The sequence below is a fragment of the Lemur catta genome, chromosome 9, assembly GCF_020740605.2.
Source record: "Lemur catta isolate mLemCat1 chromosome 9, mLemCat1.pri, whole genome shotgun sequence".
Taxonomy (NCBI): Eukaryota; Metazoa; Chordata; class Mammalia; order Primates; family Lemuridae; genus Lemur; species Lemur catta.
Window position 1 is genome coordinate 47,675,940 of NC_059136.1, and position 21,990 is coordinate 47,697,929.

General features: G+C 33.3%; 1 protein-coding gene across 3 annotated transcripts in view; it reads left to right on the top strand.

The window, feature by feature from the left end:
* Positions 1-21,990, top strand: part of CSMD3 (CUB and Sushi multiple domains 3) — a 1,082,068-nt gene that overhangs the window by 363,889 nt on the left and 696,189 nt on the right. For all 3 annotated transcript variants that reach the window (XM_045561854.1, XM_045561855.1, XM_045561856.1), the window contains exon 6: positions 18,828-18,940. In XM_045561854.1, coding sequence (XP_045417810.1) covers positions 18,828-18,940 — 113 coding nt within the window. The remainder of the gene's footprint in view (positions 1-18,827; positions 18,941-21,990) is intronic.

Below are 21,990 nucleotides of genomic sequence, written 5' to 3' on the forward strand. Positions count from 1 at the left end.
GGAGTCTTTTTTGACTCTTGCCTTTTTCACGAATGCCATTGGCTCTCAGCACAATTAAAGCAGAAAGCAACCTCTCTATCCATCTCTACTGACATCAACTCTATTCCCAGATGTCAGCAACTATCATGTGATTCAAGTAACCTCCACCTGCCCTTACCCTTGGCAGCAACTCTCCTCTATTCAACATATGAGCTCTATCTTTCTAAGACGGAAATCAGACTTGATGTCTCTCTACTAAAAACGTTCCAATGGATTCCCAATTAAGAAACGTTATGCAATAACTCAAGACTATGCGATAACCCTGTAAGGTCCTACACAACTTGGCTGGTTATTGTCTTTCCAATGTCATCCCAAACCACTGTCTTTCTCAGTAACTTCTTTCCAGCTACAGAGTTCTCAAGGTTCCATGTATATGTCAGGTAAATACATGGCTTACGCCTTCACTTCCTTCACAACTCTGCTAATGGTGCCAATATCAGAGGGATCTTTCTCTGATCTTTCTATCTAAGCATATGACTCTCTATACTGCTCAGCTCACTTAATGTCATTTTTAGTGCTTATCATTGCCTGGCATGCTATATATTTATTAATGCATTAATTAATATTTATTAATGCATTTTCTTCCTTCTCCGATAAGAATGCAAGTTCCTTGAGAGTGCTATCTTTGTTGTTTCAATACCTACATGGGTGCCTGGCACATATAAAGTACTTAATTAATATTTGTAAGAGAAAGCTGAGTGAAAAAATATTATTAATAAAGGAAGGCAGTAAAATATTTTATTTGATGCTTTTCACTTTGGAGTATGGTGTATGTCTTTTTTCTCTATTCAAATTTTTGTTGCCAACTAGCCAATTCTGCAATCTCCTATTTTTCATTTAAATCATTATAATATGATTTTTGTTCCCCCTTATTCCTTTGACTTCAAACCACCTCCTACTCTTATAATCTATATGCAGCACTAATATGCTTTTGCTTTTTCTCCATTTTCCAAAAAGATAAAACCCAAATAAATGTGTATGGAGACCATGAGAACTATACTTAATGGGATCAGTATCCTAGAGTAGACAGATTGATAGTTAATGTTTTATCTAGATAAATTCTTGACATTGTGTACATATGTGTGCAAGAATGTATATAAATTGTATTTTTTGTGGTATGAATATATCTCTCCCATGAACTTATAAGCTAATTTTATACTACAATTTAACTTTTTTCTAAAAGTGAAGTAAACAAGCCATTTAACTGAGGGTTGTCTTATTGAAAATTGTTTATCTGAAATTTGGTTATACAATACATGATATTTTAAATACCAATATTTATAACATGCTAACTATAAATATAAATTCTGCATTCAAATTTATATACACATACATTATCCTTAACTCAAACTGATAGAAGGGAAAAATGCAGGTACAATATCCTTAAATTTGTTCTACTGTGGTAGTTATATGTTAAACATTACTTATTCAAAGAAATTCTTAGAGCTGTGTACCATGAACTATTTTTACTATGATATTAATTCATTGAACATTTCTAATGCAAAAGATTTCGTAAAACACTACACCATAAAAAAATCAGTTTTAAAATACATTCTATTTTTAAAAATACATGTAGAAAACTCAAGGAACAAAATTGTATCTGGGCTGAAATATAATACGAAAGAGGAGAACCCATCCTCAATTTGTCGTGTTAATAGTTATTAGCTTTAAAATTGGATAAGGAGATAAAATAGCATGAAGAAAAAGGAAAAATGTCTCCTCCCTCTAAAAGCAATACTTTTCTGACTGTAACTGTTATAAATTTTGTCAGTTTGGAGACCTATTTGCAGAGGGAAATCCAGAGAAAAGTGCATGTTGAGAAGTAAGGATTGTATATCAAGCCCCCACTGCAGAGTTGTTTTTCCTGCAAGGACTTCCAATCAGGAACTCCTTTCCTTTCATGAGAAAAACTATATGGACACTTTTGCTGGACACCTCCTGGAGCTGCCAGGAAGTGTGTACTCACCTTGTCACAATATTTTCATCTCACTAAGGGTATAAGAGGAGGTGCGAAAGTATACTAGGCATGCACCCCTTGATTGCTGAGTCCCTTTATTCTCTTCTACTTCATTATGCACGCAAATTCCATTTTTTGCTGGTAATTTTGCTAAACTCTACTACATGATGTTTCCACACTAGAATGAAAGAGCTGACACTGTATCTGTTTTGTTCACTAATATGTCTTCAGCAAAAGTGTTTGACATATAAAAGACATTTGACAATTATTCAATAAATGACTTCTTAGCATAGGAAAAAAATACCCCAATATAAGAATCATTTATCTTTTTGTGGTGATTTTTATATTACCTTTCTGAATAATGCCTCACTTAAATGTTCTATTACATATATAGTGTATATTCAGACTATAGTTTTTTTTCCACTGTTACTAGACAGTCTTTCATCTTTGATATCTTTAAATAAACATTAAGCACGTTTACACCTGTACTGGTTGTTCTCTACCCTCACCCTTCACCTTGAGTACATTTCAACTGCCCTGCTCTCCCTCTGCAGAATTCCTTGCTCTCTGGCTTCCTTTTGAGTTTAGCCCATAGGTAGAACTGACTTTGTCCCTATAACAGTCCCCAGCACCAGCTCTCATTCTGCAAGGTATCCCCATTTTTATGGGGTGGAAATCAATTTCCATAGGTATATGGGTAACATGGAAATCTATGACCCTTTGTACCATAGCATTCCATTTTGATTTCTTCCCTGAAACTCTGTATAAATAGTGCTTTATTACATTATCTTCAACATTCTTCCTGAGTGCACTTGTATATTTTGCTGGGAAATTAATCAAACATAAATTTCAGTTTTTGTTATGGTTTGCTTTGTTTTTTCCCAGAATAATAAATCCATTGTTTGATCCTTGCCTGATGTCCTAAGCAAAGGTAACTTGAGATGTTGGAGTTTGGGGGTTTTATGGATACTGATGCACAATTTAAAAAAATTAAAAAGATAATTAAACCCGTATCTCTAAAGGGATCCCAATATATTTATTATTTTTTTCAAATAAAATCATAATTGTATCATAAAGTCTTCAATGTAACACAACATACTAGGACTTGAGGTAATCTAAAACCAGACTCTGCTTATAAAATAGATTGAGAAAAACAAAAATCAGTGAAACTAATACAGGAAAATAAAAGGTAAATACTATAACATAGAAAATAATATCTCTTCTCTCAGGCATTCTTTTGAGAGATCCCAGTCTTGATAATGACATAAGTAAAAGGAAAACAAAAGTATAATACATAAAAAGATATTGAACATACATTAAAGTAATTAAATTGAAGACTACAGATACATATTAGTGATTTCAGACTTCTTGATATTTGTTTATAAGGTTAGGACTTAAATTCCCAGACCCCAGATAAATAAAATAAAGTTAATATACACTGGATTATGTCACTATGAATTGTAATGCTCACTTCTCATAGAATGACTGGAGTAAAAATCATGATAGTTTCCTTATCAATAAAATAGCAATGTTTACAATGTGTATCTATTTTACAGCAACCTACTGTATTAAAATTGCCTACTTCATTGTATTTAATACTATATTGGTATTATTTTCTGGAATTAAATAAAATGACTGTGCTTGGAATACTATACAGTCCATAGTAAATAGCTTTCAACAAATGTTGTATATTATTAATACTAATATCAACCTGGCAAAAGGTTTCAGTAGCTCAGTTGCTAAAATGTTCCCTTAAATATTTTAGGTAAAGAAATGCAAAAACCAGGAAATTCATGAAAATGCTAATATCCATAAATTAGATTTAAGAAGTTTTACAGGTTATATAGTTAACTATTTATTTATTTAGAAATATGAGACCTAAATGTTAAACAGAGATAACCTACAGAAATAAGAGTGTTAGGCCTTTCTCCATGTTTGCTGGTCCTAAGTTCCCAGTGTCAAGAATGAGTACTGGTACTGAGTCAAGCGGATGGTGGAGTGATCACAAATACAAAGCTCTCTCACACACTAGCATTTATTGCAAAGTGAAAGTAAGTCTCAAAGGGAGAGACAGGTCATTCTCCATGAGTGGAGAAGACTCTGAAATCTTGGCACACACTGTCTTTTATATGCTTTTATATGGTTTGCCCCCCCTCTCTCTTGGGTGGGACTGGTTGGTGTTTCCCTTTTGGGTGATTGACAGGCTGGGGTTATATAACAGGTTACATAACAGGTTGTGGTTATATAATAGTTTCCTTTTCGCACATGTGTCTTCCCAGAATCCTTCATGAAAACCCTACCAGTCAAAACTATAATGCTAATTAGGTGGTAATGAGCCCCTGGTCAGTTAAGGTTACTAGGAGCTCCTCACTACACATGCTTCCTCTGGGAAAAGTCTCTAGCCACAAATACCTGATATTGCAGTTTCTTTTCTGCATTCTGATTGGTTCCTGCTCTCCACCTTTAGCCACTTCCTCTAACTTCTTTGCCAGCCATTTGCCCTCCACTCAGACATAACAAGAATAATATTTATTTTTTTAAAAAAAAACTGTATTTCAAGACTTTGTTGTATTTGTTTTATTTTGTTTCTGTGATTTTCAGAGGGAGAGAGAGGGAAAGGGGAGTAGGATTGAATTACAGCTTACCTAGATTTATCAGCTACACTTTTTCTCAGCATATATTGTTCACTAATAATCTTTAAAATTTCATACATTCTTCTTATAAAATAATTTACATGTATATGGTATTGGGGGAAACAGTTCAGTAGTGCTCTTGAGTAGACATTTGAAGACATGTATGTTTAACTTTGAGCAAATTCATACCTGTTAAATTTCTAAGTCTAGGAATGTAGAAATAAAAGTTCTTTTTAGTGTTGAAGGTACAGGTATTTAAAATTTAATTGTGGCCAGGCATGGTGGTGTGTGCCTTTGGGAAGATCACTTGAGCCCAGGAGTTTGAGACTAGCTTAGGAAAAACAGTGAAACTCTCATTTCAAAAAAAAAAAAAAAAAAATTGTGAATTCATAAGTAGTCATATATTGTTGTGCTTTAAAGAAAAATGGTGGGAAAGTTAGGAATCATGCTTTACCATCTCTTGAATAAATATTCACTGATCATGTATTTCATATTCAACATATTACTATGTTCTTTAACTACAGTGGCTCTAAAAATTGTGAAATGAGAAAAGATGAAGTCTAGGGCCAACATAAATATTAATTTTATTTAGTCAAGTTAGTGAAATTTATAAATGAAATTATTGGTCTCAACTGGATAAACGAAGTGGTTGGCTAATTTATATATATATTTTTTCTTTTCTAACATTTGCTTTTGAGTTCATTCTCTTAGAGTCTATATAAGTTCAGGAGGCCAAAGAAAAGTTGTCATAAGCAATAGTTTAGTTATTGCAATGGAAATATATTGCAAATGTAATTATGGGCAAATAATGAAAGTATTTCTGTACTGTGCAAGGAAAGAAATTTAGAATGTTGTCGTTTTATTGTGTACTTACATACGCATATAATAATAGGTGAGGTTTAAATCTTCTAGCAATAAGAATGATGATCTTTTCCAGAAAATTTAAAATACTTCCTACCCTTTCATTTGAGAGAATAAATTTATTTTGTTCCAATTTTATGCCTCCAAGCACAAGAAATATAGATATTATTTTGTTAATGTTATTGACAGGTAAGCCATAAATCTCATAAAATTATTTTTGCTTTTTAAAAGTTAGGTTTATTGAAGTATATTTTACAGTAAATTACATTCTTAGTCATATGATTTTATGTATTTTGACCAATAACATATAGAATCATGTAGCCATAATAAAGATATTGAAAGTTTCTCTCATCCGAAAAAGTTGCCTTTGTAGTTACTTCCCTCTCATTACCTCCAGCATTTGGCAGCCACTGTTCTGATTTGTTTGTATAATTTTTCCTTCATTAAGAATGTCATTAAAAAACACAACATGCAGCCATATAGTAGTATATGGATCTTTCACCTACAATGCTTTTGAGATTAATCTGTGGTATGCATATATCAATAGTTTATTCATTTTCCATTGATGAGTAGTATTCAATTGTATGAATGTCCCCAAATATTTAACCATTCGCTACTTGTTAGTTTTTGATGATAATGAATGACTGTAACATAAACATTTGTATACAAGTCTTTGTATGGACTTACGTTTTCAGTCTTCTTAGGTAAGTACTTAGGCGTGTCATTGCTGGGTTAAATGTTAAGTGTATTTTAACTTTATAAGATACTAAACTTTTATCCAAACTGATTATACCAAATTACATTCCCACCAGCAATGTTTAAAATTTCCATTTGCTCTTCATCTTTGCCAGCCTTGGGATTTTCAATTTTTAAAATCTGGCTGGGCGCAGTGGCCCACGCCTGTAATCCTAGCGCTCTGGGAGGCCAAGGCGAGTGGATCGTTTGAGCTCAGGAGTTCAAGATCAGCCTGAGCAAGAGTGAGACTCCGTTCTACTAAAAATAGAAGTAAATTGGTTGGACAACTAAAATATATACAAAAAATTAGCTGGGCATGGTGGCGCATGCTTATAGTCCCAGCTACTCGGGAGGCTGAGGCAGAAGGATCACTTGAACCCAGGAGTTTGAGGTTGCTGTGAGCTAGGTGATGCCACAGCACTGTAGCTCAGGGAACAGAGTGAGACTCTGTCTCAAAAAAATAAATAAATAAATAGCCACTTTCAAATGTGTATAACAGTTCTCAGTGTGGTACTCTAATTAGCCATTCTCATAAATGGATGGTGGTATCTCAGGTTGCCTTTCCCTTAAGTCCCTTAACACTAATGATGTTGAGCAACCTTTCATGGGCTTCTTTACTGTCTGCATCTCCTCTTCAGTAAAGTGTTCAAAAATTTTTGCCTATTTTTTGAGTCATCTATTTTTGTTTTATTGAGTTGTAAAAATTCTTTCTATGTTATAGATCCCTTGTCATCAGTTCAACAGTGTTCACAGCATCTTCACCAAAGGTAGATTCCATGTCAAGAAACTACTTTTTTTGCTCATTCGTAAGAAGCAACTCCTCATCCACTCAAGTTTAATCGTGATATTTCAGCAATTCAGTTACATTTTCAGGCTTCACTTCTAGTTCTTTTGCTATTTCCACCACATCTGCAGTTACTTCCTCCACTGAAGTCTTGAACTCCTCAAAGTCATCAATGAGTGTCGGACTCAACTTCTTCCAAACTTCTACTAATGTTGATATATTGGCCTCCTCCAATGAATCGTGAAAGTTCATAATGACATCTAGAATTATGAATCTTCCTCTTCCAAAAGGTTTCAATTTACTTTGCCCAGATCCATCAGAGGAATCACTATCTGTGGTAGCTACACTGTCATGAAATTTATTTCTTAAATAAGACTTAATAGTCTAAATGAATTCTTGATTCATGGGCTTCAGAATGGATGTTGTGTTAGCAGGCATGAAAACAACATCCATCTCCTTCTACGTCTCCATCAGAGCTCTTCACTGATCAGATGCATTGTCAATGAGCAGTAATATTTTGAAAGGAATCTTTTATTCTGAGCAGTAAGTCTTAACAGTGGGCTTAAGATATTCAGTAAACTATGTTGTAAACAGATGTCCTGTCATTTAGGCTTTGTTTTTTCATTTATAGAGCATAGGCAGAGTAGATTTAGCAAAATTATTAAGAACCCTAGGATTGTCAGAATGATAAATGGGCACCAGCTTCAACTTAAAGTCATGAGCTACATTAGCTCCTAACAAGAGAGTCAGTCTGTCCTTGGAAGTTTGAACCAGGCATTGACTTTTCCTCTCTAGTTATGAAAGTCCTGGATGACATCGTCGCCCACTGGAAGGCTGTGTCTTCTCCATTGAAACTCTATTGTTTAATGTAGCCACCTTTATCAGTTATGTTAGCTAGATCATCTAGATAACTTGTAACAGCTTCTTCATAAGCATATGATTTACTTTGTACTTTTTTGTTACGGAGATGTCTTGTTTCCTTAAACCTCATGAAATAACCTCTGCAAGCTTCAACATTTTCTTCTGCAGCTTCCTCACCTCTCTTAGCCTTCATAGAATTAAAGAAAATTAGGGTATTGCTCTGGATTAGTCTTTGGTTTAGGGGAATGTTATTGTTGGTTGGAGTTTCTATCCAGACCACTAAAGCTTTCTCCATATCAGCAATAAGGCTGTTTTGCTTTCTTATCATTCATGTGTTCACTTGAGTAGCACTTTTAATTTCCTTCAAGAACTTTCTCTTTGTATTTATATGTTGGCTAACTGTTTGGCATAAGAGGCCTTGCTTTCAGCCTATTTTGACTTTCAACATGCCTTCCTCTCTAAGCTTAATCATTTCTAGGTTTTGATTTAAAGTGAGACACATGACTCTTCCTTTCACTTGAACACTTAGAGGAGATGGTAGGGTTATTAATTGGCCTAATTTCAATATTGTTGTATCTTAGAAAATAGGGAGGCTCAAGGAGAGGGCGAAAGATGGGGGAATGGCTGGTCAGTGGAACAGTCAGGACACACACAACATGTACTGATTAAGCTTATTGGTGCGATTCATGGCACCCCAAAACAATTACAATGCTAACATCAAAGATCAATGATCACAGATCACCATAACAGACATGATAATAATGAAAACATTTCAAATATTGTGAGAATTATCAAACTGTGACAGAAGCATGAAGTAAGCACAAGCTTTTGGAAAAATGGCACCAATAGACTTGCTCAATGCGGGATTGCCACAAACCTTCAATTTGTAAAAATAAAACAAAACAAAACAAAACAAAAAACAGTATTTGCAAAGCACAGTAAAGCAAAGTGCAATGAAACAAGATATGCTTATGATACTGTTCAACCTTTCCATTTAATCATGATTAAATTTTGGTAGTTGAATATATGCATATTATATCTAAAATATAAATAGATTTTTATGAAGCATGTGTTTAGATAAAAGTAACTTTATTCTGTATATTCCCAGTTTACTGCATTTTGGATAAGTAACTTTGGGAGTTATTTAATCTCTGTGTGTTTCAATTTCCTCTGTAAAGTATTGATTATAATAAACTGTTGATATAAAAAAAATCACAATTTTTATAAGGGAGTATGTCTGAAGGATAGATTGTGGAAATGGGTGATAAGCGGGAAATCAGAGTGGAATTACAAAATGAGGGTAATTGTGTCAGGGGGTGTGGGTCATGGGGAGGGGGAGAAAGTGAGGGAAGAAAGTTGAGTATAGCCACTTCTCTCTGTTGCTTTGTAAATACTTGGTAACTTCTGGCTTCTGAATAATTGTACTGCATAACAATGCTTAGCTTTTTAATGCTTTTGTTAAAACCATGTAGGATTGTGTGTCCTATAGTATAGTTACTTTTGAATATCTAACCAAGAACACATTCAGTCATCTGCGACAAGAAAATACAACACAGTCTGTGTAGATATCTGTATACTCCGTACACATTTTATTCATGACTTGCACAGTATGGAAGATTGGTATTTTTAATGTTATCTTATAAATGGATTAATTTAGTTGCTAAAATAATTTTCTAACTTACTTTACCCTGTGCAACATAAAAAAAATTGGTAATTTTTATCTTTGACTGTTTTTAAAGTTGCTGACTTTTCCTGGGACTGTGAAAGGCATTCTTATCCAGACATGAAGGAGTGAACAATATTTGTGGTTCATAATAATTCTACTGCATGCTATTTGATATTATGGCAAAGTATGAAAATGGGAAGGTGTTTATTGCCTAAGTTTAGGAAATTCTGGGTTAAAACATATCTCAATACTGCAAGAAGAGTATATAGTTGTGCAATATTCTTCACAAGTATACCTTCCTGCATTCCCAAGGTATTTGGTGGCTAATGTTTACAATACACCTTAAGAAATTTTGTAATATGATATTATTTCGCAGGATTCATTATCAATTTGAAATGTGCTTATAGATTTGCTAAATCCAGTATGGATCCTGCTCTCAACTTCTGATAATTTAGAGAATGTATAATATAACAAGATTTTGATACTCAGAGAACAGAGAGATAACCTTCAGCCAGGGGAATTAAGGAATACTTACGAATAAGATAGAATTTTTGATTGGTCTTGAATAAAGAAAAGAAAAAAAACATTTAATAATGACATGAAATGGAATTATTGAGTTAAGTTATAAAGCATATGAATGAAGACACAGGTACTGAGAGTTAAGGCATGCACCCAGACAAATAAATCTCTTCATTTATTTTCTTGATATGTAAAGCCAGCGTACCACCTCTTACACAATAATCATTGTGCTAAGCATCAGGGATTTAATAGCCTATTTTCAAAGAAAATGTAAAAATCTTAGGAAATAGAGAAAACTCACTACTACATAAAGTAATAATTGTCTAGACACAGACTTTGAGCAAGATGGTTGATTAGAAGTGCCTGGTGCTTGTCCTCCCAACCAAAATGGACCAAAACAATGAATGGATGGCTACATTATCACTAGAGTGACTGAAGAAGTACACTGGGCTACCAAAACAGAATGATGGATTCACTGTGGAGCACAGAAACCCGTGGTGGAAGAATAGAGGGGGAATGCAGCACCCTGTCTCTGCCACCCCATCTTCTTTGCTGGGATCAGCTTAGGGATGGAAGGGACTTCACCTTGTGGGAAAAGGTAAGCTTGAGGATCCTGGCTATCCCCAATCCTGACACACATACCTGTAGCTCTTGGTACAAGAGAGACCTTCAGTCCTTACAGTGTCTGAATCCAGTTTGGAGAGCTGGCTCCATCCCCCTTTAAGCCTACCCTAGATTCAGGTGACATTCCATGTTTGCAAGCATTCAAATGCATTTGTAGGCAGTCTAATTGCAGTCCTCTCCCAAAGTGAGCCCTTCCCAGGGCTAGGTGACCTTCTGTGTCTGAGTACACTGAAACCAACAGCTTGTTCAGTGGCATCTCTGCATTATAGTCATCTTGCCCCAGAGCTGTCCAACCTGTAGCATGCACGCATGCCCAGCATGAAACTAGCTTAGTGGCATTACCCCACACAAAACTGCCCCACTGTCACCATAAACTCCTGTATCCTGGACCACTGATACACTTGCAGACATCATTGATATGCATTACAGGTGAAGAAACTGCACAGACACTCCACTACTGTGTCCACCCAGAACTAAAGCCAAAGCAGCCTACCCAAATGATACCCTAGGACCCATCTACGGGAAAAACTTTCTTCCAAAGCTACTCCATAAAATTGGAAAAGTTGACTGTTCCCCAGATGCACAATATCAATGTGGGAACACAAAAAACATGAAAAAGCAAGAAAACATGACACCTCCAAAGAAACAAAAAAATCTCCAGTAGCAGATCTTATAAAAAAGGAAATTTATGAAATGTCTGAAAATGAATTCAAAATTATGGTCTTAAGGAATCTCAGTGAGATACAAGAGATTACAGATAGACAATTCAATAAAACCATGAAAAAATTATAATTGAATGAGAATCTCACTAAAGAGTTATCATATAAAAGAATGAAACAGAAATCTTAGACCTAAAGAATTCAATGAATGGAATAAAAAATGCAACTGAGAGCCTCAACAGAAGAGATCAAACAGCAGGAAAAAAATGGTACTTGAAGACAAGTCTTTAGAAATAACTCAGTCAGAAAGGAGAAAGGAAATATGAATAAAAAAGAATGAAGAAAGCCTGTGGGACCTAGAAGACACATTAAGCAAACAATGTTTTCACATTATATGTGTGTCAAAGTGAAAAGAGTTGGAAAAAGTCTTACAGCTGAGTAATACTCCATGGTATACATATACCACAGTTTACTAATCCATTCGTGGATTGATGGGCATTTGGGTTGTTTCCACATCTTTGCAATTGTGAATTGTTCTGCTATAAACATTCGGGTACAGGTGTCTTTGTTATAGAATGACTTTTGTTCTTCTGGGTAGATGCCCAATAAAGGGATTGCTGGATCGAATGGTAGGTCTACCTGAATCTGTTTAAGGTATCTCCATAATGCTTTCCACAGGGATTGCACTAGTTTGCAGTCCCACCAACAGTGTATAAGTGTTCCTGTCTGTCCGCATCCTCGCCAACATGTGTTGTTTTGGGACTTTTTGATAAAGCCCATTCTCACTGGAGTTAAGTGATATCTCATTGTGGTTTTGATTTGCATTTCCCTGATGATTAGGGACGTTGAGCATGTTTTCATATGTTTGTTAGCCATTCTTATGTCTTCTTTTGAAAAATTTCTATTCATGTCCTTTGCCCATTTTTTGATAGGGTTGTTTGATTTTTTTCTTGCTGATTTTCCTGAGTTCTAAATGGATTCTTGTTATCAGACCTTTATCTGATGTGTAGTATGCGAAAATTTTTTCCCATTCTGTAGGCTTTCTGTTTATTTCCGTGACTGTTTCTTTGGCTGTGCAGAAGCTTTTTAATTTAATCAGGTCCCATTCATTGATTTTTGTTGTTACTGTGATTGCCTTAGGGGTTTTCTTCATAAATTCTTTGCCTAGACCAATGTCTATAAGTCTTTCCTACATTTTCTTCTAGAATTCTAATAGTTTCTCCCCTGAGATTTAAGTCTGTTAGCCACCGTGATTTGATTTTTGTGAGAGGTGAAAGCTGTGGGTCCTATTTTAGTCTTCTACATGTGGCTATCCAGTTTTCCCAGCACCATTCATTAAATAAGGAATCATACATATACCATGGAGTATTACTCAGCTATAAGAAATAACGGTGATACGACATCTCTTTGGTTCTCCTGGAGAGAGTTGGAACCCATTATATTAAGTGATGTATCCAAAGAATGGAAAAACAAGCATTGCATGTACTCATCAGAAAATTGGTTTCCCTGATCATCACCTAAATGCACATTGGGGAAGGGTACCAATTGGATATCAGACTGAGATGGGGGGGTTGGGGGAGGGGATGGGTGTATGCCTACATGATGAGTGCATTGCACACCGTCTGGGGAATGGTCATGCTTGAGGGTGATGACTCGGGGAGGTGGGGGGGTGGGGGGAGGGGATGGAGGTATGACTACATGGTGAGTGCCAGGCGCACTGTCTGGAGAATAGACACGCTTGAGGCTCTGACTCAGGGGGATGGGCAGGACATGGACAATGTATATAACCTGAGCTTATGTACCCCCATAATGAGCTGAAATGAAATAAATAAAAAGAAATAAAAAGAAATAAAAATTAAAAAATTAAAAAAAGACCTTAAATGATCAAAAAAAAAAAAGAGTTGGAAAAAGTCACAAAAAACCTATTTAGCAATACAATAGCTTAAAACTCAGTTCTCTCTGAGGCACGTTATAATTAAACTATCAAAAGTTAAAGGCAAAAAGGGAATTCTAAAAGGAGCAGGAGAAACATGTCAAGTGTCAACACTGGAGTATGAATATATACATATATTACTAGATATAAAGGGAGATAAACTGCAATACAGTAATAGTAGTGGAATTCAACTCCCTACTTTCAACAATGGATGGATTATCTAGAAATAAAATCAAAAAAGGAACGTTGAACCTAAATTGCAATGTAGATCAAATGGTTTTAGCAGACATTTGCAGAATACTCCATCCAATAGCTGAAATAATACACATTACTTTCAACTGCACATGGAGAATTCTTCAGGACAGATCATATGTTAGTCTTAAAAATTTAGATCATATCAAGTATCATTTCTGACCACAATAGTATAAAACTAGAAATCAGTAACAGGAGGAAGGAACTTCAGAAAATTTACAAATATGTGGGAAGTATATAATTTCCTCCTGTATAATCAATGGACCAATATAGAAAAGGAAAAAGGAAATTTAAAAAAATTGAGACAAATGTGAAAATGGAAACACAACATATCATTTGATATACAGCAAAAGCAATTCTTAGAGGGAAATTTATAGTGATCAACACCTACATTAAAAAAGAAGAAAGATTTATGATAAACAACCTAATACTACAATTCAAGGAACTAGACAAACTAGAACAAACAAAACTCAAAATTGGTAGAAAGAAGGAAATAATAAAGTAGAGGTGTGTTTCAGTGCTGAGTTCTTTCTACCTCAAGAAAATGTAGAACACATAAGAATGTTGTTGTTGTGAGGATCCTACATCCCAGGATTTCATCTTTGACTGTGAACCTCAAACTTCATGAGAATGTACCATTAGGTACAAAATTCTTCTATCAAGACTTCCTTGAAAATAAAGTGGTGCTACTGAAAGATGACCTGACATGTGTATATCCAGTATGCCTTCTTGGTGTCTTCATCACACTGAGAACTTCTAGGAAAGAGCTAGAGCTTTGACAGATCAGACAATCAAGAACCTGAGTATGTGTGCTTGAAGAAGTTTTCCTTCAATTAGAAAATGTATGCAATGTACACACATGTATTGAAACATCACATTGTACCCTATAAATATGTATAATTACTATGTATAAATTAAAAATACAAATAATTTAAAAATGAAGTGATGAGACTATCCATAGGTGCTCTCTGCAGACAGAAAAGGAAGTTTAAGTTTGACTTCCCTGAGAATGATTAAGAATAAGTAAATAAAAATTAAGATATTATATTTATTTTAGCCTTAAAATGAAGTACATACAAAGGACCTGAGAGTAGATGAGAGAGTAAATTTGAGGAACTAATTGCAACGTAACATAGGGCAATAATCTGATGAGATCATGGAGAATAGAAGATGAATGAAGGATATATCTTATCCCAGTGCTAGAGCAGGAAGGAGATCATTCAGGTTTAAGAGGAAGAGAGAGAAAAAGAGTGAGGGAGGGCAAGAGAGCACTAACGAGAGAGGGAGAGAGATAGACACAATTAAAGTTCAAAGAGAGTGGGAGAATTACTAGAGAGTGAGACACAAAGTCATGAAGGTAATGATGTGAATAATTCTGGGTTTAAGGTTTGAATCTATGTATGATTACTTAAGGATATATAGATAGGTAATTACATTTGAATGATTTTAAGGAATTAGAAAGATTTAAAAAAATATGTCAGAGCCATCAAAGATGATACGTGTTGTTGCAAGTGCTAATTTTGAGAAAATTGAGGAGCCAGAGGTGGCAGAAATGAAGATCTGACAGAAGAATTATGAACCAAATGAATAGGATCAGACTAGTTTTAGGAACTTTTAAGAGAATGGCAAAGACTTGTGGTTTTCTCAGATTTCTTACATTTAACTTATTCTTTTTTTTTTTTGAGACAGAGTCTCACTTTGTTGCCTGGGCTAGAGTGAGTGCCCTGGCGTCAGCCTAGCTCACAGCAACCTCAAACTCCTGGGCTTAAGCGATCCTACTGCCTCATCCTCCCGAGTAGCTGGGACTACAGGCATGTGCCACCATGCCCGGCTAATTTTTTCTGTATATATTTTTAGCTGTCCAGATAATTTATTTCTATTTTTTTTTAGTAGAGATGGGGTCTCGCTCAGGTTGGTCTCGAACTCCTGACCTCGAGTGATCCACCCGCCTCGGCCTCCCAGAGGGCTAGGATTACAGGTGTGAGCCACCGCGTCCGGCCTCATTTAACTTATTCTTAAAAGAATATTGTAAATGTAATCATATTCCCTAAAGGACTAATTATGACAGAAAATATTGAATCTGATTTAAAATATCAATTTATAATATTTAGGTATTTTTTCCCATAGAAAATTGTATAAATAAAATACTTTTGCAAAGATTAATTATGGTGAGTTGCACTGCATTGTCAATGTTTCTTTCTTCATTGGATATGCAATGAAATCTGAAGTCATTGTTAATTTATTATGTCATTCCATTAAAATTTATTCATTACTCAAAAGACATGTCTTTAATTCTTCGGTACAAATAACTGTAGTAGGTGACAAATTTATGACATTTATCATTACCATATTTTTCTTTTATTTAATTTTCCTAAAATCTAGTTAAGTATAATAATTTAAGACTTATAGAGTATAAATATTTTGCGGGTAATATAAAAAGATGAGGGTGAAATGAAAAAGTTGTTTCATTAGCACAACTGAAACCTTACCTTATTTTTCTAAAAATTTTTAATCATGCATCTGTGGATTTTTTTTTTGCATGTGTATATCATTTGCTACCACCTGAAATTATATTATTCATTTATTTATGTAACTTGTTTATTTTCACTGTGGAAGACCATGGTCTTTGTCTTGCTTACTATATTACTACTATACTTCCAACTTTTAGCATTAGTGTTTGTCATATAGTAAATATTGAGCAAATAATTGTTGAATAAATGCACACTAAATCTCTTCATTATTAAAAAATGATTCTCATTGAGTTTATATTAGAATGAACCCAAATTTGCTTACTGTCAAATGGCCAAAGTGATTTGATTAGGGATAATAATGAGTTATATTTTAGAAATATCTCCTTTAGTATTTAAGAAATTAATTATCTTAATTTATTAGTTTAATGAGATCTTTCTAGGTGGCATATATTCTTAATCCTCCATTTTCCAATACTCCTGATAACACTTGAAATATCGGGCAGAGATGTGTAGATTCATTTATGAGATTGCACCACAAGCCATAAACCATGCCATATTATATAGATTGTATTTAAATAATGAGCAATATTAAGTTAGTACAATCTGCAAAGCCTTTATAACCAATGACTGTATATTTCTTCTCTGCTAGCAGAGGGGTGCTGTGGTGCAAGTGCTTTCTAGTTCAGTTTCTTACCTCTTGCTTCTGTAGCTCTACTTCTTCAGTTCCATCCTCCTAGATTTTTGAAGGTGAATTCAAGTTGAAACTACAGTTCTATAGTAGCTATCACTTGCTTTTATAATAATCTACTGCTGAAATTATCTTTGATGTCCATGGAAAAGATGGGAAGTTCATCCTTTTTATTGTGTATTTCTCTTTTCTCACATTTCTTAATGGACAGGTGGAATTACGTCTCATGCATTGGGTCTTTTAAGAGTCTATGCCTGAACTCTGTGGGTCAGCGTGTTAGAATCATCCATGTATTCTAGTTTCATTATAGTTAGGAATGTCTGAAACCTGTCAAAACTCATTCAAACTTTCCCTAATAGATATTTGTGCTCATTGAATCAGGGAATTGAACAGACCAAATTGTGAATCAAAATCTGGCATGAACCATGCTACTCTATTGAAAATATAATTGAATCAAATCCAAATATTTTTTCACTGAATTGCTATTTGAACCAAACCAACCAACAAACAAGAATAAACAAAACCTGGAAATTTTCTGAAAGTAATGAAGTCAAATTTTAAACTTGAGTGTTAAAATTATATAGGTATATGGTATATATTTATTTACTAAATTCAGATAAGAAACAATTCAACCAGCTGGACCAATAACCAGACTCACCCAATAAGAAGAGAAAATAGGAGGCCAATAGGGAAAAGATTTAAAAAATGCATTTCAAACCAAGAATAGAAATGAGAAATATATGGGATAGAACCCAACTTAGTCATATTGGAATCAGTGGACACAAAGATGCAATAAAGGTGATTTTACATTTCAGTAGGCAGGTCGTCCTCCACTAAAAGTGGTGCCTAGCTTCCAAAATTCCTTGGAAAGGTTGGTTGTTAGGAATAAGGTGGAAGGATATCTGATAGAGGGTCTGTGCATCTCTATGCATTTATCTCACCACTGATTACATATACAACCACATACAATGACAGATGTTTTATCCTCCTTCTGTGGTTCCCCTCACATGACTGACTGCCAAGCAGTGAAAAAAGAGTTGTAACACCTCCTCACACTTCCACCCCCACAAACACAAACTAATAAATCAGCTATCTATTTTGCCTCCTGAAGAAAAATGTGGGCTTTGAAGAAAAGTAAAGATACATCATATACTGGTTGTTATAAAACTTTAGTCTAAAACTCTCCTTCACTATGTGAGAGTCTTGCTTTTCAGAATCTTTTACCTTTACTTTATATCGTATGCCTAAAATTTAAATAGTTAGATACATAGTGGAAGTATATGAGGATGATATTTCTTTATTGAATGAAATAAAAAACACTGCTTCACTGGAAATCTTCTAAGGATTATAAAGCACAAAATTACTTAGTATATTAATCGTGAACAATACCTGGAGCATAATTTCAATATTTTGCTTTAAGTGACTTGTTTTAAAGATATTATGAAATGGTATCTTTATGATGAAATATGTGAAGACTAAATATGTATCCAAATATATCTGTTTGGATATGTATAATCTGTTTTCTTTCCATTCTTCATAGCAGGCCTGTAATGCATAGTATAAGTATATATTATAATGAAAGCAAATCATGAAAATTTTTAAAAATTATTAAATTATATAAAAATAATGCTTGTTCTATGAAAATAAATTGTGAAATTTGCTATCCAATATGAAATATTGAATATAGATGGGTAGCAGGGAGTATAAGAAAATAACTCTAGAATCTCATTCTGGAAATAAGAATATCAATTTCTTTGAAGACTTCCTATTTTCTAACTATTATATCAGTGTATACATGGAGACCACAATGAACACTATTAGCTCAACATTCATTATGTTTATCAATGCAATAAATAACATCAGTGTAATAAATTTGTATAAATCAAAAATTATATGCAGTTGTAGTTTTACAGTTGATTTTATCAATATATGAAACCAAATTGTAGCAGTATGTATTTGGAATTGTGCTATTCTATGATTAACTTTTCTATGCATAGAATAAGTATTTCATTTGTGCTTAAAAAACTGAAAATGTATACTTATGAATTTTGTATCTAGGTAGTCACATTTTTGGTCCCAAAATAGTGAAAAAGTTTACTGCTGAAAAGCTTTTTAATTTTTTTTGTTCTTGTCTTTATAATTCAGGTTATCTGGAATGAATATACCACCACCAATTATCAGCAACAAAAACTGGCTCAGGCTTCATTTTGTTACAGACAGCAATCATCGATATCGTGGATTTAGTGCTCCGTACCAAGGTATACTTAATGAATACCTCTGCCTCTTTTCATGTGTAAAATGATTTTAGTATATACAATTGCATTTTGTGATAGAAAAAAATATCTGTAGCGTTTAGAAATGGTAATTTGAATAGGCAAAAATGGTCATTCTCTTGCTGAGGCAATAATGCGATCATAACTAAACTATAGTATTAAGGCTATTTTTATAGCACAATATTCAAAATAAAGAATATTATGACTTCTAAAAGGTAATATGTAACATATGCAATATTTTGCTGTAATAAAGTACTTCAGCTATTGGATATGATACCTAGAGCTATACCATAAAACACTACAGAAAACCTGAAGTTGTAAACAGAATCTTCATCAATTGAAATCCATTTCCATATTCAGTGTGTTGTTACTGCTAGTTTAATTAACCTTGTTATGATTTCCATCTACCAATTTATTAACAGGCATTATTTTGAAGAAGTAGGATATAATATTTCATGCATTAACTTGAAAAACTCTTTGGAACAAATTATTATGAAGATTGAATGCTAATGAAAATGTAGCTTCTACAATATTCAGTAATATTATGTGAGCTTAGTGTACTTTATCCTCAAACTACTTATGTAAATAATTCATTTAATTTTCAATAGTGTATCAGCTACTCTTCAGGGAATAGTGAGCATTGCCACAGTTACATTTTTCCATTTATCTGTTTTGTTTTGTTTTTTTAATGCTTTCCTCTTTAGCAGACTTAGGTCTTAAGCACTTTGCACATTTAATATGGTGACAACAGACAGCTTATATTTAGTACCTAAAATGTCATTAGACCATATATTCTTTTTTGGAATAGAAACTTCAACAGTCAATTTATATTTTGAAGACCAATAACCTCTCTGCAGATGTACTATCAATAAGATTTATCTCAATAACAGAAACACATTAATGTGATTTATAATTTGACTTTCATAATAGTGCATTGAGTATCATTGTAATAAAAAAAACCTTAGGATAGGAACTTAAAATAAAGATTTTGAAGAAAATCCACTGTGGAAAATCTACAATAATTTCTATTTCTAAAGTAGTTAATTGGAATGGAAACATAAGTGCAAATATGCTTTTAAAGCTGTATAATTTATTAACATTTCTCATTATAGAAAATATTACTCATCATAAATGACTAAATTTTAAAACTTAAAAAATGAATATTCACAGAAAAATAATTTTCATATATTTTATTAAAAATAACTGTACAAGTATTGTAATTTGAATCTTACCAATTTACACCAGTGTCATTTTTAAATTTACAAAAATATTTTGTCCAGTTTTTAATTTCAATTTCTAAAATTTTCATGCACTTCAAAAATCAAAGGACTTTTTACTAAAAAGAAACAATTACCATGAAGTCTCTTTATCTTTAGATTCCCCTTTCCTTTTGGAGTTTTCAACCACATGATTTTATGGCTCTGATTCCTCTCTGCAATAAGTTAAGGCAGATGGCATGGCAGAAATTCAAAAGACTATCCTCTTTGACTCATGTGGTGATCTTTTCTACTAGGTTCATAGAATTTTCCAGTTGAATAGCTTCTGCTGTTTTTCTGAATAGAAATAAAGTAGCATTTATTTTGTACATATTATAAACTACAGGAAAAATAGATGTACCTCAAAAATTAAATGGTACTTTATTTGTTTTATGTAATATAATTTCATGGAACTGGTATTTTCAGATAGTGTTCTTTTGCTTTATAAGAAAATAGCACAAAACTGCCAGGAGATTTGTGTATTTAATTATTATTTTCAATATTCTACTTTTTAGCCTTAAGTTGACTTTTAACTGTATTTTTAAGATTCAATTTGATTTTCCAGCATTGCCTATCTGTTTTCAGCAATGAAAAATAGCATATCAATGAATTCACCATTGTAAATGGAAAGTATGTGTTTTATGGGCTACAACTTATGTCTATTTTTAGCAAGAAAGGGCTCAAAAGAGGGTAATTTCTGTTGCGATCTGTATCTCCTCAAAAGAGAGGCACTAAAGTGGCTTAAGAAAATAGAAGCTATGATTTTAAAATAGGATCAATGGAAAGTTTTATCTATAAAAATATCCCTTTGCATTGTATCCTTTTTTAAACTTCCTGATTCAGGCTTAATTGTTATAATTACATTATCTCTCTATATTTTACCTAGCCAGCTTAAATTCAGTTGGAGAAGTAATTCTTGAAATCATAATATAACGAAGAATTTTGGATTAAAAAAACTCTAGTAAGATAACTTAAATACCTGCACAAATTGCAATTCTGACATGTAGAAATAGATTCCGTAGCATGAAATGGTAATCATGCTTTTTATATTGTTCCATGCTACTATTTAGTTTCAGCGATATCTAAATTAAAACCAATTCAAGATGGAAATGTCATGGAATATATTATTCAAAAGTTAATACCAAGTCTCCATGCAGCTCAGTTTCTTAACTCAAATACTTACTAAGTACTCAGTAATTATTATTGATTTATCTATAATTTTGAATTCATTTAATGTTTTAATGGAGCTTCAGGTTTCCAAAGACTGATTACTTTCCTCACAAGATTTTCTATTTAATCTGTGTCCTTTATTAAATACCATGAAAATTAACTGAAAACTACTAAAAGGTTCGTTGAATGCCATTAGCTACTTTTTCAGTTAGTTCCATAATTGATGAAGTAGGCACATAGACACACACCAAAGTGCTTTCCCAAATAGAGACAACTTTAAGTTGTATTATAGGCTGAGAATAACATGATAACAAATATAGTTCTTTTCCTAATCAAAAGTACTAAAAAAATTGTGATTTAAATAAAATGCTTTTGATATATAAAATGCTTCCCCTCTTGGAAATCCCACATTAAATATGCCTAATCCTAGCTAAAATGAGCAAGAGCATCTATTTTTTGTCTCTGAGTTTATTTACAATGAAAATATCTCATTTTTAGATTTTATTACCCCTCCTTTGATATAAAAAATTTCCTGTTTATTTTCAGCTCTCTCCAAAAGAAAATCATTTCAATATTATTTTTACTATATTTGTCTTTGTTTTTTTATTG